At 39.1% G+C, this 18,075-nt stretch overlaps 1 protein-coding gene across 5 annotated transcripts in view; it reads left to right on the forward strand.

The window, feature by feature from the left end:
• LOC108412871 (NACHT, LRR and PYD domains-containing protein 3-like) overlaps nucleotides 1–18,075 on the forward strand; it is a 38,669-nt gene that overhangs the window by 12,880 nt on the left and 7,714 nt on the right. For 3 of the 5 annotated variants that reach the window (XM_037542466.1, XM_037542468.1, XM_037542467.1), the window contains 10 exons: nucleotides 1,093–1,297; nucleotides 1,517–3,293; nucleotides 9,087–9,260; nucleotides 10,069–10,242; nucleotides 11,680–11,850; nucleotides 12,554–12,727; nucleotides 13,050–13,223; nucleotides 14,660–14,833; nucleotides 15,763–15,936; nucleotides 17,253–17,426. In XM_037542466.1, coding sequence (XP_037398363.1) covers nucleotides 1,093–1,297; nucleotides 1,517–3,293; nucleotides 9,087–9,260; nucleotides 10,069–10,242; nucleotides 11,680–11,850; nucleotides 12,554–12,727; nucleotides 13,050–13,223; nucleotides 14,660–14,833; nucleotides 15,763–15,936; nucleotides 17,253–17,426 — 3,371 coding nt within the window. Of the gene's footprint in view, nucleotides 1–1,092; nucleotides 1,298–1,516; nucleotides 3,294–9,086; nucleotides 9,261–10,068; nucleotides 10,243–11,679; nucleotides 11,851–12,553; nucleotides 12,728–13,049; nucleotides 13,224–14,659; nucleotides 14,834–15,762; nucleotides 15,937–17,252; nucleotides 17,427–18,075 lie in introns of those variants that run through there. The other 2 variants (XM_037542471.1, XM_037542469.1) reach the window with 2 other exon arrangements.

Genomic DNA, 18,075 nt, shown 5'->3' on the forward strand with positions numbered 1-18,075 from the left:
TATGAACAAACTCTCACTCTATGAGTACAAAGACTGAATGGCCTCGAGTTGTAGCCCTGCCACCCCATACTCCTGGAGGACCTCCCACAAGATACCTCATGGAACATGGTCATAAGCCTTCTCCAAATCCACAAAACACATGTAGACTGGGTTGGCAAACTCCTGTGCCCCCTCAACAATCTGTGAGACAGTAAAAAGCTGGTCCGTTGTTCCATAGGTGAGATAAAATCCCAGCTTGCCAACCACCTTACTGACCTAACAAGGGAGATGGAGCCTGAATCAACAGAAGCCTCTGGCCCTCGGATTAAGGAGTTCATGAAAGTGTTCCTTCCAACCACCAACAATATCCTCATTTGAACTCAGAGTTTCTCTACCCCTGCCAAATATATCCTGGGCAAGCCACCCCACCTGCTTCTGAGTCACCCAACAGTGGTCCAGAACATCCTTGAGGTTGACCAAAAGTCTTTCTTCATGGGCAACTCCTGAGTAGGAGAGGGACCAACCCCTATCAAGGAGTTTGGTTCCAGAGCTGACACTTGGTGGAGGTGAGGTCAACTATATTTAGCCAGTACCTCTCAACCTGCTGTTGAAGCTCTGGCTCCTTCCTCCCCAATGAGGTTACATTCAACATACCAAGAGTCGCAGAGGGCTCCAGGGGTAGGTCCTAGTAACCCTCTCCTGGGCAGGGTACACGATTTTCTGCGTCCCTTTGTCATGGAGCATTTTTGGACAGAGTTAGTTTGGTTCTTCACTCCAGACCTGGTCGCCTTGGGAGACCCTACCAGGAGCATAATGTTCCAGCTAACTTAGCTCTGAAGACCCCTAGATGACACAATGGCAAGGCCAAGATCTAGGAAGGGCCTCACAAGACATGCAATGTTTATTTGCTTAATAACATGCATATATGTTACTTTGTGTCTTTAAATGCTTTATATTTAACAATAGACCACATTCACATGTCATACACGTGCAAACACTTGAGTTTTATGAAACATAATCAGAAATATTATGGAACAGTAAAATTACTGCAGGGCACCTTGCACTCATTAACTGGACCCTTTCTATTTCTATTAATATTTCTCGTTTAATCAGGAGCTGGAGCACAAAGTCATCTCTCTGGTGAAGAATCAGCTGAAGAGGTTTGTGAAGCTAATGAGCCTGGATTACCCAGCATGCTCTGAGAGAGAGGAGGAATATGAGGAGGACCAGAGCAGTGTCACAGAGGGGGCGCTGAAGATCACACTGCACGTCCTGAGGAGCATGAACGAGACAGACCTTGCTAACACACTACAGACCAGTAAGAGTTCAGGGTCATGGGATTAATCACTATGCAGAGCTATTAGAAACATTTTGATGGTTATGATGTAATGATAATTATATTCATCACAGCTGAACAATTACGCTTAGTTTTGTGAACATCCTTTTGTGGTGAAAACATAATATGTTGTGTTTGTGGTAAATGCTGAAACAGAACATGAACTGTTGGTGGTTATTTGTTTATTTTTTTGTTTATTAGAACTGGCACCTTCTTGTCATCAAAAGCTGAAATGCACACTCAGGGAAAGGTTTCAGAAAATTAATGAAGGGATCTCAAGTCCAGGAACCTCGCTACTTCTGAATGAGATCTACACAGAGCTGTACATCACAGAGGGAGGCAGTGGAGAGGTCAATAATGAGCATGAAGTCAGGCAGATTGAGACAGCATTCAGGAGACCAGCAACACATGAGAAACCCATCAAATGCAACGACCTCTTTAAAGACAAATCCATCAGAACTGTGCTGACTAAAGGAGTCGCTGGGATTGGGAAAACAGTCTCTGTGCAGAAGTTCATTCTGGACTGGGCTGAAGGAAAAGCCAATCAGGACATCCTCTTCATGTTTCCGCTTCCCTTAAGAGAGCTGAATTTGATGAAGGACAGAAAACTCAGTCTCGTGGATCTTCTTCATGACTTTTTCACACACACAAAGGAATTGAAACCTAGAGAGTTTTTTCATTATAATATCATGTTTATCTTTGATGGACTGGATGAATGTCGACTTCCTCTAGATTTCCAGAACAATGAGAGCTTATCTGACGTAACAAAATCAGCTTCAGTGGATGTGCTGCTGACAAACCTCATCAAGGGGAATCTGCTTCCCTCTGCTCTCCTGTGGATAACCACCCGACCAGCAGCAGCCAATCAGATCCCTCCTGACTGTGTTGACCAGGTAACAGAAGTACGAGGGTTCAGTGACCCTCAGAAAAACGAGTACTTCAGGAAGAGAATCAGTGACCAGAAACTTGCTGAAAGAATCATTACACACGTTAAGTCCTCAAGAAGCCTCTACATCATGTGCCACATCCCAGTCTTCTGCTGGATTGCAGCCACTGTTCTAGAGAGGATGTTGGGTGAAGCAAAGAGGGGAGAGACCCCCAAGACTCTGACTCAGATGTTCACCCACTTCCTTGTGTTTCAAATCAAACATGGCAACAAAAAGTACCACCAAAAAAGCGAAATTGATCATAAACGAACAAGAAAGATGATTCTGGCTCTGGGAAAACTGGCTTTCCAACAGCTGGAGAAAGGCAACCTGATCTTCTATGAGGAAGACCTGAGAGAGTGTGGCATTGATGTCAGAGAAGTGTCAGTGTACTCTGGAGTGTGTACCCAAATTTTTAGACAAGAGTTTGGACTGCAACTCGGGAAGGTTTTCAGCTTTGTTCATCTGAGCGTTCAGGAGTTTCTGGCTGCTTTATACGCATTTCTTTGTTTCCTCTCGAACAACATAAATGTGCTGCTACAGCCAGAAACTGGAGTTTTTGGTTTTTTCAAAAAGTCAACAATGTCTGACTTCTTTAAGGGTGCAGTGGACAAAGCCTTACAGAGTGAGAATGGACACCTGGACCTTTTCCTCCGCTTCCTTCTGGGCCTCTCACTGGAGTCCAATCAGACTCTCTTACGAGGCCTACTGACCCAGACAGGAAGCAGCTCTCAGAGCAAAAAGGAAATAGCTGAGCACATCAAGAAGAAGATCAGGGAGAATCTCTCTCCAGAGAAAACGATCAGTCTGTTCCACTGTCTGAATGAACTGAATGATCACTCTCTAGTACAAGAAGTCCAAACATTTCTGAACAGAGCAGGTTCCAGTGGTCTCAGTGGAGTTAAGCTCTCTCCTGTGCAGTGGTCAGCTGTGGCGTTTGTGATGCTGAATTCAGAAGAGGAGCTGGACGAGTTGGACCTGAGCAAATTTGACCCATCAGAGGAATGTTTACTGAGGCTGCTGCCAATAGCTAAAGCATCCAGAAAAGTTGTGTGAGTTTTTCCATTTGTATGATTTACTGCATCTTTTTAAATTCACTTTTGCTACATTTTAAGACATTTGACAGTTGCTATGTGCATTGCGTTTTCTGGTTTTGTTTTAGCAGTTTCTTGAACAGGTAAAATCTCATATAACCTTGCTGTGTAACAGAATTAAATGTTAAATTAGGCCTCAGTAAGGAAGAGGAGCATGAGGCACACTTGCTCAGAGTGGTGGGCAGCCATATCTGGGCCAGTTTGGGGTTTGGTGCTTTGCCCAACAGTCGGCTCAGGAGATCAAACCAACGACCTTCCGATTGCAAGGCTGGTTCCCTAACCTCCAGCCCACGACTGCCCCATTATTTGAGATAATCCATTTACTGTTGACAACAAGTTACCACGGGTCCATAAGTAGATAATGCCATAAGTTAAAATAATCCACATTAAAATTAGAACAAGGCATAGGAAAGCAAAACTGGAAAACTGGGTTAAAAGACTCATAGAAAGAATGTAGACGCCCCTTTTTCTTATGTTTGATTTATTGTTTGTTTTAGTATTAATGATTTTAGTCTAATCTGACTTGCGTTTAAGGGACTTATTTTGAATTGTATTGATCATAGTTCACTGAAGTAGATTAAGCAGGACATTTGCTCTGTGTTCCTGCTGTTTTGCTGTGGATACTGCACTTGCTTGCACCTTTGCCACCTGGTGTCTGTTGGTGTTGTCTCCTAAAACCCTCTTTTAGCTTTACTGTGAATTTTCTCTCAGCTAAGGGTGACAATTTGAGCCTTCTTTCAGACCTCGGCATAGTGGCTACATGTGTACTTGCATAAAATTGTTTGAACTGATGATTGTGGAATATGTGTTTGTTTACCTTGTCTACCGAAGTATGTTGTACAATCATTCTGCTCCAGAAAAAGAACAGTTTAAATACATCATTGCAGTCCTATATTGCCATAACATGTATTTCCTTTAAAATGCATGGAAACCTTTGACCACAGCTGTATTTCCAAATCTACCAAAAGTGCTCAGTAAGTGTGTGGATATGGATAATATTTTCTGTGACGTGCAGTTGTTCACTATATTAGGTCCTCCTGTGGTATTTTCAAAATAGCATATTAGAATATCACTAATACACTGAACTGTGGGATATATGCTTAGCTCAGTACCACTTTGATATAGGGACCATTTAGAGTGTGTTTAATGTGGTCTTGTGTGTTGCATGTCGGAAAAATGGAACACACTTTACCGGAACTTAACTTTAACTTACCGGAAAGCACATGGGGACACACACCAGTAAACTGCAAGTGTGAATTTTGGATCGAGCCTTCAGTCATGACTCGATTGTAGACATTGTAGAAAGTACAGCCCTCACAGGCTGTGACGTAAATAAGACACTTAATTAAACTTTAGGAGGATTAATGATGTGAATTAACTGTGAATATAAAAGTATGTTTAGTTTTAAAGCTAGATGAATCATCAGTTCCAAGAGCTTCGGGTGACTTTAATGTAACCCAAAAGACATAGAATGACATGTCTGATGAAGAGGAGGAGTGGCTGTGACAGCTTTAGATGGTGAGAGAAACATGAATACAGTTTGGGATGCTGCAGTACTTACAATAACTTTTTAATAACTTGTTTTATAACTGGGGTTTATAAACAGAAAAAATACAAATCTTTGGTTTGCTGTGAGGGGAACTGATCTGTTCTTCCATTCCAACCCCAACATAATATTGCGATTATAGATTTAGATGGATTTTGAACTTACTGATAGAGCTGCTGACAGCTGCTGACTACTCTAGCTGTTATTATCTAGACACAAAAACATTTTTCACATTGATAAGAACACATTCACACAAACAGAGACTACTGACTTTTGTTTGTTGGCCAGTTGGTCTGAAATACAGTGGGTAGTCTGTAATAATTTACCACGGGTTATTATAACAGTATGTCTTGTTATGTGCCATATAGAACATGTGGTTTAATATTGTGAGGTTTATATTGAGATTTGTAATGAATCTCATTTTACATTAAAATTTTGAAGTGATAGTGGTTGAAAAATTTAGAGATATTAGCATAACTGGCAACCATTCTCTTTGATTTACTGTCAGCTCTTAAGATGCTATACAGCATTCATAAATGACAGTAATGGAATGCACACAAGGCATGATGACAAACCAAAGATATTTGAGAGTTTGTGAAGACACACATGGTAATATTCAAATTCCTGTTTTGAGCTGCACCATGTAATTACACATCACTGAGAACATTAATCCCACCAACAATTAAACACCTGTCGTGGCGAGGCTGTAGGATCCTCATCTTCAGAAATATGGAATGCAGGGATGCTGAGGCGACTGCAGCGCACCCTGATTTCAGGAGTGCAATTGCTAAAAACAATAATAATGCAGAGAGCCAAACTTTTTAATCATTTGAGCATAGAAAAGACCCACCTTCCACATCCCTGAACATCTAAGAGTGAACATTTCATAGATGCATATCCAAATGAAGTAAAAGTGCTTTATTAAGTAGTCAAAGTGTTGTAACAAACAGGGGAGAATGCCACTGGCGTCTCTGTAACTAATTATTCCCACATCACATGTTGTTCATTTACATCAACCAATGACGTTGAGTCATTTTTCTATTGAAAGAAAACAATAATCCCAAAATCAAATTCAGAAACACAGAAAACGGCTCCAGCAACACCCTTCCGTTACAAAAAACATGTCCCATCATACCTGGAGCTCCTCCTCCTTCCAGTCTAATGTCCGTACATTTTTATCTCTACCTTTTGTTTCCTTCTGAAGTTTTTGCACCCCACCACCACCCATCTCCTCCATTTTCCGCGGTCTTGCCTCTGTCCATCAAATAGGGGTCTAGCCTTCCAGCTTCAAGCTGGAACTGTCCAATCCAGAGTTCTCACCTACAGTCATACTCATAGTCATGTACACCTGCATTCTCATAGTATGACTATAAGTGGAAGGCATGGTCTGAACTACTAAAATATATTATAATATAGTTTAATTAGGCCTATTTGCAGGACCTCTGTTGGTACCTGCAAAGGAAGCTCACGTATGATATTGAACATGCGTTTGTGTGTATGTGTTTTGTTAGCATGAAATAATGGCATAATTTAAAGTTGAGATTTAAACAGAGTCATTCCGAATGCTTGGGTGTGAAATGGTTGATTGTAGAGACACAGATTTCTCTACCGTGGTGGTGATAGGAACCAGGGGTTGTCAAGTCTACAAGACAAATATGGCCATTTTATTTACTGTCCAAAATTAACAATGAATCTCCACAGGTTTTTTATATGTAACTCCACAGGAGTTTAATATGTAATATGTCTGATGGTAAAATGAAGGTAAATGTCATGCATTTGACTCTTCAATCGGATTCGAACTCCAACTCCCAGAATGCGCTGGGAGATCATGTGACTCTGGGCTTGCGCTCCTATCAGCGCTAACAGTCTCCAGAATTTTAACTGTCATCACCTGTGTCTTGGTATAGCTCAGAGTACAAAAGCCTGGGCTTCCCCTGAAACTACTGAGCGGTCTTTGTGATTATATATTTGACTGTGTTTGTGACCTTTTTGCTCTGTGTTTTGACTGCGTCTTTTGCCTTTCCCTTTTTGGTACTTCTGCTGGTTGTTTTGACATTTGGCCTGAACTCTGACAGCTCTTTGTCCATTTTGGCTTTGGCTGCTTGGTTTACTATTAAACCATCAATTCTCTCATCTGCAAGCATCTGGGTTTCTGTAACTTTGTAACAGTAAATCTATAAAACTTTTTTCTTTGGAGACTTTTTGGCCTTACAATGCCCCTTCTTGCTCCTCTCCATCATGAATGGATTTTAAAAAAAATATCTTTAGATCAAAAATGTAAATAAGTATTGTGAATGTAAAAAAGAAATATTTAATGTAATAACTTTTTGAGGTAACTTTTAAAGGCATTAAACTCTTCACAAGTCCACAACCACCACTGTGAACAATTCCGACATTATACGTTCCTCTAGAACAGAACATTTTCTCATCGTATTGCTCGTATTTGCTTTGTGTACATTTAACTACACAGAAATTTATGAAATTAAGAGGAATTACGCATGAAAATTATAGTTCTATCCACCAGTATAATGTGTTTTGGACAGATGGAAAATGCGAGGGAGGTAGCAGAGACATTTACATGAAATTGTCATCTATACTGAAGTGATTTGAGTTCTTAGCCATTGATTTAGAATAAGGAAATATACTTTGATTGATTTGATTTAACTAATGATCATACATTTCCTGATGTTAGTGTTTTTCGGAATGATATCAGTGACTGTTGTGCAAAACAGTGTAGTGAACAAGTCAAAGAAGAGAGAATGCACTTCACCTGGCATCCCAGACTAGGTGCCTCAGTCCGCTGGGTCTTATAGCGATAACACAGAAAATTACCATGGAGACAGCCTTGATCGGGTCCCAGGCAGAGTCAACAATCAGCAGGAGTCTGGGAAAATGGGGGAAGGGATAAAAGAGTGTCTCACTGCAGTGATGTTCTGGAGGAATTTGACGTTCCAGCAGTGGCCTTGGCCAAGGCCAGTGCTGATACGGGGAGCCAAAAGCAGATTAAGAACAGGGTTACAGGCTTCGGGCGAGTAGCTGCATTTTCACGACAACTCACCAAGTCCAATCTGATCTCCCAAACGATCCATTTTCCTTTGCAAAGCCACCAGTTTCTCCACAATCTATCTTGATCTATCTATCAAGAAGATAAATAACAAGCAAAATATTAGCATTATTATACTTTAAATCGCATATATATATATACACACACACACATACACACACAACTTCATTTCCAAAAAAGTTGGGACGTTGTGCAAAAAGGAAATAAAAATAAAATGTGATGATGTGCAAATTTTAGTCCAATACTGGAAATAGGACAAAAATCTAATGCTAAAACTGATAAATTGTATTATTATTATTATTATTATTATTATTTTATTTTTTTAATATGTGACAATTTTGAATTTTATGATGACAATAACATGTTTCAAAAAAGTTGGGACAAAAAAAAAAAAAACTGGCAAATTTATTTAATGCCAAAAAACACCTGGTGGTTAAATCGCTACAGGTCAGTGACATGACTGGGTAATTTAATAATTTATTTAATAATTTAATAATTTAAAACAAGATAAAGATACATTTGCAAAATATACATGAGATTTAAGTACTTATGAATATAGTAAACTGGCGGTGAACGTGATAGTAAATATGAAACATCTACTATAAAGCAGTTAAATGATTTAAATTAGTGTCCCTCTGAGTTATTGCACACACAATTGTTATTATTACCCCTATGAACAGTTTGGTATATTCATTCATGATATATACATGTTTTGGCTGCCATCCAGATGACATAATTTTTAGGGAAGGCCTTGACTATTTCAGCAAGACAATGTCAGACCACATTCTGCATGTATTACAGCAGCGTTGCTCCATATTAAAAGAGTCCAGGTGCCAAATTGACCTGCCTGCAGTCCAGACCACTGAAAACATTTGGCACATTATGAAATAAAAAATAGGACAAAGGAGACCTTGAACTGATGAGCAGCTGAAATCATGTATCAAACACGAATGGGAAAACATTTCACTTTCAAAATTACAGCAGTCACTCTCCACAGTTCCTCAGTTTTTATCAGTGTTTTTGCCCCATCCCAAACATTTTGAAATGTGTTGCAAGCATAAATTCAAAATCAGCATACATTTTTCCAAAACAACATTTCTCTTGTGTAGTCTCTTCTGATCTATCATCTTTTCTCTCCCAGGCTGTGTAACTGTAATCTCACAGAAGAAAGCTGTGCAGCTCTGTCCTCAGCTCTCAGCTCAAACACCTGCAGTCTGAGAGAACTGAACCTGAGTAACAATAAACTGCAGGATTCAGGAGTGGAGCTGCTCTCTGCTGGACTGGAGAATCCACACTGTAAGCTAGAGAAGCTAAAGTAAGATAATCACTTTACACACAAAAATACACACATGCACTTAAACACACACACACACACACACCTTTGGTTTGTTGTTTTGTATGCCTTTGTAAGTACACTTTCAATTCCTTTTTTTTATTTTCTGAATCTCTTACAGTCATGCACACACACTTTCTCATTGTTGCACACACTGTCATTTATCCACTGTAAGTCTCTGTCTGCTGTGCCTACATTTTGTTTAGTGCAGGGCTTAAAATTCTCCCTGCACTGTACCGGAGACTTCTTATTACTGTTTTCTTATTATTGTCATGATCTTTTGGACTAATTTAGGAGTCTCTTGATAACAATAACCAACATATTTATTCTTGGACATAATAAAGGTTAATTCTGAGGAAAGAGTGAGTAGATAATGCATTTTTATATAATTTGGACCTTTCAAGTTAATTTAATTGTTCATATGTATAAACAATTCTGAAATGGCGATATACACCACATCCTGCATTTATCTAGATTTCAGCCTACAGCTCGCTAGGCTATATTTTACCAGTTATATTTTACACATTTTTAACCACCCCTGAACTGTGACCCACTCCCCAAAAGAGACAAAACTCTCTGCTGTTCTGTTTCTTGTGATGTTCTGACAAATAATTATTCTTCTGTGATGCTGTATGAGACCACATTTCTGATCTTTTGTAAAGGTTATTTAGTTTCTGTAAGACTTCTTACTTAGTTTTGAAATCTGTGAAATTTATGTAAACTTATGTCTTCTGATTGAGTGTATATTTGAGTTGACAGTGTTTTTGATCTATCCTATTTTTTCTCCCAGGCTGTGTGGGTGTAATCTAACGGAGGAAAGCTGTGCAGCACTGTCCTCAGCTCTCAACTCGAACTCTTCCAGTCTGAGAGAACTGAACCTGAGTAACAATAAGCTTCAGGATTCAGGACTGGAGCTGCTCGCTGTTGTGTTTAAGGATCCACACTGTAAACTGGAGAAACTGGAGTAAGTTCATCACTTCTCCACTGTAGGTGTAGATCACAAACACACACAAACAAGCAGCAATGCTACAATAGAAACTCAAAAAAGACATACAAGCACATATACATACACTTTTGATGTTTTAAATTGTGGGAGTATGCATGTGTGCTTTGTTTTTTTTATTTGATCTCAAAGTGCTTTACAGACAGGTGGTAAAAACAGTTGTACAAGACATTATTAATTAATCATGTATTAATTTGGAGTCATAAAAATGACATGGATCACATTAAAATGATTAATACCACAAGACACAGAGTTTTAATGAAGCACTGAGTTAAAGAGATATGGTTTTAGATGCTTCTTAAAAGAGAGCACTGAGCTTGAATGTCTAATAAAAGGTAAACTGAGCTCCACAGAATAACTGAAAGAAGCCTCTATGTTTTCTGCATTTTACAGAAAGTATTTGTAGAAAGTCAGTATCTGCAGATCTAAGATCACAAACATAGACACCCTGTGATGTAAACATTGCTTAAAGGTCATTTGCAGCCTTAAAAACTCACAGAGCTTTGAAATCTATCTTGAACGATACAGGTAGCCAGTGCAAGCAAGCAAGCAAAGTTTATTTATATAGAGCTTTTTACAACAGGTGTTGTCACAAAGCAGCTTTACAGAACAATCAACCCCATGAGTTTTGCAAATCCTTTTCAACCTATATTCAATTGAATACACTACAAAGACAAGATATTTAATGTTTAAATGGATAAACTTTATTCACTTATTGAATTTGATGCTGCAACACGTTCCAAAGAAATTATATATGTTATATATATAATGTGAAATTTAACTGGTAACCAGTCCAGGGCTGATAAAAATGGGTTAATATGGTCAAACCTTCTGGTTCTTGTGATACTCTGGCTGTAGCATTCTGGACTCACTGAAGCTTGTTAAGGCTTTAAACTGCAACAAACTTGAAGTTTATAATATTGTGACAGAGCCACCTGCTGTTCATCAGAGTCTCAGTGCATATAGCATTAAGATATAAAGGTAGTAGGAAGAAGTGGTTAAGATTGTGTCTGCAGTGCAGGGATTTTTAAAATGCAATTAGAAAAAAAATAGAATGTTATTTTGAACTTATGAACTGTTGTTTTATTCTCCTAAATGCAGTCCAAAATTCACTTGTTATGGTGACAAAGTGATAATTAAATACATTTCACACTTGTTTCAAACAACAGGCCCCTGTTGCTTTTGATGCTGTTATACCATTTTTTTTCTGTGTGTGTGAGTGTGATAACACTTATGGACATTTCTAAATATATGTGCTTGTGTAACAAAAATAGATGTTAAAGGTTATAAAGATTGTTTTCTCTTGTAGTTTGTGTAACGTCCTGTATTATCATATATTTTGAATGAAAGTGTGTTTGAGATGACTGTGTTGCTGGTCTATCATTAATTTTTTCCCAGGCTGGGTAACTGTAATCTCACAGAGGAAAGCTGTGGCACTCTGTCCTCAGCTCTCACCTCTAACTCCAGTCTGAGATCACTGAACCTGAGTTACAATAAACTGCAGGATTCAGGAGTGAAGCTGCTCTCTGTTGGACTGGAGAATCCACACTGTAAAATGGAGAAACTGGAGTAAGATCATTGCTTTATCACTGTGGATGTAGATCACACACACACACACACACACACACACACACACACACACACACACACACACACACACTCAATCACTCTCTCTGTCTCTCTCTCTGTCTCACACACACATAAAAACACAAAAAACACAAACACACAGATGCATAGCCAATTACACTTTTCCACCTTATGGTGTATTTTTATAGGTATGTATGTTTTAGAGGGAAATATACATGTTCATGGACCTGATTCACTCACTCACTCACACACTCACTCACATACTCAGCCATTCACTCTCTCATTCACATACTCAGGCTCATTCATTCATATTTAGACACACTCAGTCACATACTCAGCCCTCCCTCATTCACTTACATTTAGTAGGCAATCAAATAGTCTTTGATGCTTCATACGCGCAGGGCTTTACTTCAGTGACACTATTTGTCTTTATTTCTAACAATGGAAAGAATTTAATATTAATACACTAATTTCTTACTTAGATTTTTCTCTTGCACACACACACACTACCTCAAACTGTATGTGTGTTTGTGTGAGATGACATTTCTGAACTTTTATTAAAGTTATTTTGTAGTTTCTATAGATCTACTTCATTCTGCCCACTAAAGGTGTGCACATGTTTGTGTGTGCGTGTGTGTGTTCATTTGTAAGACTGTAGTTTTTCTAGTTGTTTCTGTATCTACAGACTGTATAACTGCAGTTTTACAGAAGAAGGATGTGCTGCTCTGGTTTCAGCTCTGAAATCAAACCTCTCCCACCTGAAAGAGCTGAACCTGAACTACAATAAACCAGGAGAGTCAGGTGTGAAGCTGCTCTCTGACCTACTGAAAGATTCACACTGTAATCTGGAGAAGCTACAGTGAGTTACTGATGTACTATCTCTACACACATATTAACTCAATGAATGGTGATCTACAACACTCTCCCCCATTGACACACTCACAGGCACACACAGAAAAAACATTTTAAACAAAGACTTCAGGACGATTAGGTTTTGAATTTGAGTGTGTGTGTGTGTGTGTGTGTGTGTGTGTGTGTGTGTGTGTGTATGTGTGGGTGTATATGTAAAAGTATAAGGTAATTTTGTTGTGTTTAGTAGTTTGTAATGTTTAATTTCATGTTTTCTGAATGAATTCATGTTTGATATGACTGTTTCTGATGTATCATCATGTATCTCCCAGGCTGTGTAACTGTAATCTCACAGAAGAAAGCTGTGCAGCTCTGTCCTCAGCTCTCAGCTCAAACTCCTCCAGTCTGAGAGAACTGAACCTGAGTAACAATAAACTGCAGGATTCAGGAGTGAAGCTGCTTTCTGCTGGACTGAAGAATCCACACTGTAAACTGGAAATACTGGAGTAAGTTGATCACTTTATCACTGTGCATGTAGATCACATATAAAACATACACACAAGCCCTTAAACATATACACACATTTAAGCTTATTTTGTGTTTGTCTTTGTACAGTTGCAATAAAAATTATTCAACCCCCAATGGTAATTAGATTTATTAGGACACTGTAAGTACTTTCAGTGGTTTGCAATAAATGAATTAAATGATAACAATTTAAATAGCTCAGCATAACTAATATAACAAGTGTTTTCTCCAAGCTCAACACACAATGGCACTTTTAATGACTACTATAGTCTCAGAATTATTGAACCCCAATACTTGGTGTTATGGCCTGCTACAAACATGATACATGATGAAACACCAGTTTCTGACTGCCTTCCTAGTCCCTCCTTCTTCGGCAATGGATTCCAATTCACTAATATCCCTGGATTTGCATGGTGCCATCACCTTTTTGCAAAAGCAGCCCCACGGCGTCACTGAGCCACTTCTATGCTTCACTGTAAATAGGGTGCTCTTTTCAGCATATGCTTCATTATTGTTCCTCCAGATACATAGCCCCAAAAGCACAAAAGGCTGGCTGCAATATGCTGAAAACCACATAAAATGCCACAAAAGTTTTGAGATTCTCTTTGAGATGAAACAAAACTGGAGGGTTTTGGTCCTGTGGATCAGTGGTACATCTGGAGACAGAAGAATGAAGCATACACTGAAAAGAAAACCCTACCTACAATGAAGCTCTGAGGCTGCTTGCTTCTCTGGTACTGAAAACATGCAGCATGTGGAGGGCAAGATGCATTCAATAAACTATTAGGAAACCCTTGGAGAAAACATCATGCCTTCTGTGAGGAAGCTAAAGCTTGGGCATCACTGGAGTTTCCAAAAGGATAGGATCCCAAGCAAAACTCAAAATCCACCAAAGCTTGGTTTCAAATACATCCTGGAAAATTAGGAATTCCCAAGAATATTAGGGAACTAGAAACCAGATTGTTTAAATAGTTTATTGGTAGCTGAAAGAATGTAGATTTTTCAATGGGTATTCAGTAATTTTGATTGCAACTGAATGTATTTTTTTTTATCTGAACATTTTCAATTTCTCACTTTCTTATCTGGGAATCTCTCTTACACACATACATTTCTTTTATTCTCTCACACACTGTCTTTCATTCACTGAGCCTCTGCCTGCTGTGGCTATGTTTTTGTTAGTTAGTGTGTGTTAATGTAATTGTCCACCTTTCTATTGTTTATGAGGCTTTGTTGTACCATTGTTCTTCTGTGTATCTGTGTGAGATGATGTGATGTGCGTTCATAACATTTTTGTTTCTGTACCATTTCTTACTTCATTTTGTATGAAAGTCCTATGTGTATAGAAAAACATGAAATAAAGGTCATATTGTTGTGTTTTGTTGTTTATGTAGCTGATCTATCTTCATTTTGCTCCCAGGCTGTGTCGGTGTGATCTCACAGAAAAAAGCTGTGCAGCTCTGGCCTCCATTCTGAGCTCAAACCTCTCCAGTCTGAAAGAACTGAACCTCAATTATAATAAATTGCAGGATTCAGGAGTGGAGCTGCTCTCTTCTGGACTAGAAAATCCACAATGTAAACTGGAGAAACTGGAGTAAGTTCATCACTTTATCACTGTGGGTATAGATTTCACACACACACACACACACACACACACACATATATACATACATCATCATCATTGTTAACTGCTTAATCCCAGACAATCCTGTCCCCCACATTCCCGGTGACCTCAAGCCGCTCTCAGGCCAACTTAGAGACATAATCCCTTCAGTGGGTTCTAGGATGACCCCACAATCTTGTCCCAGTAGGCCATGCCTGGTACACCCCCACTGGGAGGCATTCAGGGGGCATCCAGATCAGATGCTTGAACCACCTCAACTGGCTTCTTTCATAGCAGAGGTTTAGTGGATCTAATCTGAGCTCTTCCTGGATGACCATGCTCCTTACCCTATCAAGTAGTTTAGCCTACTACCCTGCGAAGAAAGCTCATTTCCACTGCTTGTATTTGTGATTTCATTCTTTCAGTCATTGCCCATAACTCATGACCATAGGTAATGACACCCTCCGATCCTCCACACATAATGCTTTCCTGACTGTGGCTATATCATGAACAGGAGTGGAGACAAGGCACAACCCTGGCATGCTGTTGGAACAAAACCTTGTATCTCCAAAATGGTAACTTTACTTTTAATGTAAGTGAATGGAACCAGACTGTTTACTAAGTCACTTTGACCATTTCGTTTGGCCCATTCATCATGAAATTTACATATAATGTAAAGGGCAATGGGCAAATGTGAAAAAAAGAAAAAAGACAAAAATGGAGATACAAGGTTTGTTCTGACAGCAGCAATGTGTGTGTGTTTGTGTGTGTGTGTGTGTGTGTGTGTGTGTGTGTGTGTGCGCGCAAAAGAAGTAGAAGATTCATAAATGTTGTCTTTTGTAGTTTATCTCACTCATGTCTTTTGACTTAATGTGCCTTTGAAATTACAATATTTGTATGTATCATAATTGCTTTCGCAGGCTGCGTAACTGTAATCTTACAGATGAAAGCTGTGCAGCTCTGTCCTCAGCCCTCAGCTCATACCTCAGCAGTCTGAGATCACTGGAACTGAGTAACAATAAATTGCAGGATTCAGGAGTCGAGCTGCTCTCAATTGGGCTGGAGAATCTACACTGTAAACTGGAGAAACTGGAGTAAGATTATCACTTTATCACTGTGGGTGTAGATCACACACAGACACACACACACACAAACACACACACACACACACCACACACACACACTTAACATACATTAACACCCACATAGACACACACACACACACACACACACAAATACATAACACCCACACGGACCCACACACACACATATACACACACAAACACACACACACACACACACCACACACACTTAACATACATTAACACCCACATAGACACACACACACACACAAATACATAACACCCACACGGACACACACACACACATATATATACACACACACACACACACTTAACATACATTAACACCCACATAGACACACACACACACACACACACAAATACATAACACCCACACGCACACGCACACACACACGCACACACACACACACACACACACACACACACACACATATATATATATATATATATATATATATATATATATATATATATATATATATATATTAACATGGGATTAACTCACTCTCCACTTCTTGCAGTTCCAAATTATGGAACATTGTATTTAAATATAGTTACTGCATTTCACTGAAACACTTCACTTGATATGACTGTAGATCTGAATACTTGCAGTTTTGCACAATATCTGATTTTGCATTTTTGCATATCTTATTTCACTTTAATATTGTTAGCCGTTATAATTATTGTATCATCCAAATACTGTATACTGTATATTGATGCTCTGGTTGTTATCTCAGAGATTGCTATGGTCATATACGCTAGAATATCTGCTAATCTGCTAATATGTCATAGTATGTTCCATCCTCCTTTGCACAGCTCCACATACCCTCAGTACCGTGTACTGCCTGCGTTCTGTTCTGTAGTTGTTGTACGTCTTTAGTGTTCGTGTATTGTACTGTATCATCTGCATTGTGTTTATTGTATTGTCATACTTGAGTTCCTCTGTTGGTCCTGGAGGAATGTTGTTTGTGCACTTGTATACAGCTGGAATGACCATAAAGCCTGACTTGACTTGACATATTCAGTCACATCCTCACTCAAATACACATTCACATACTCACCCACTCACATACTCACACATATACTCATTTACTTTTAATAGTCATTTCATTTTTGAAGCTTCATAATAGCAGTGCCTCAATTCAATGATACTGATGGTTCTTGTTTGTAATAATGTAAAGAAATTCACACCAATATATTTACTCTCTCATTTTTAACACACATGCACTGGGATTCTTCCATAATACATGTGTTCAGCCTACTTTGTTATATGTGTGGAAAAGACGTTTTTCTCCCTCTCTCTGCAGGCTGGAATTATGCAGCATTACAGAGAAAGGCTTTGTTGCTCTGGCTTTCTCTCTCAAATCAAACCACTCACACCTGAGAGAGCTGAACCTGAACTACAATAAACCAGGAGAGTCAGGAGTGAAGCTGCTCTCTGATCTACTGGAGGATCCAGGCTGTAAACTTGAGAAGCTACAGTGAGTTACTGATGTACTTTCTCTATACACACATTCACTCATGAGTGGTCGTCTACATGAGTCTCCTTCAGAAACATACAGACACATACATTGCTGTGGTTGAGGGAGTGGGGAGTTCCACTACACCTGTTGGATGGCCTATTTAAGAGCAAGGCTCAGTTTCAGCCTCGCTTTTTCTTTGCATGAAGTTCTCACAAACGACTCGACGAGTATCTTCGGTAGAGACAAGAGCATTTTTCTCTCACATGTCTTTTTGTCTCTCTAGCTTCTTGAGATCTATTCCGTTTTTCTTGAGTCGTTGTGTTTAAGGAATTCTATCACATTCTCGCTGTCTTTGTTAAGTGTGAGAATAAGGAAATCTTTAGTTAAGGAACCGCCAGTTGGTGTTTGTTTTTTGTTTCATGCTGGCCTGTTTTCTTGGTAGTCCTTTGTTCTCACTTGTCCTTTGTTGTACTTTATATATTTTAGCCATATGTTTAATTATTTTGTGTACAAAGTGCCATTCGGTTGCTGCTCAATTTCGATGTACACTGTGCAATGACAATAAAGGCATCATATCTTCTCCCTCTTATGGTAGTGTTTAGGTAGGAATTGACATTTCCATCCATTTTTGGGCTTTAAAGGACATTCATGCTGATCTTTTTTCCAC

The sequence above is a fragment of the Pygocentrus nattereri genome, chromosome 11, assembly GCF_015220715.1.
Source record: "Pygocentrus nattereri isolate fPygNat1 chromosome 11, fPygNat1.pri, whole genome shotgun sequence".
Classification (NCBI taxonomy): Eukaryota; Metazoa; Chordata; class Actinopteri; order Characiformes; family Serrasalmidae; genus Pygocentrus; species Pygocentrus nattereri.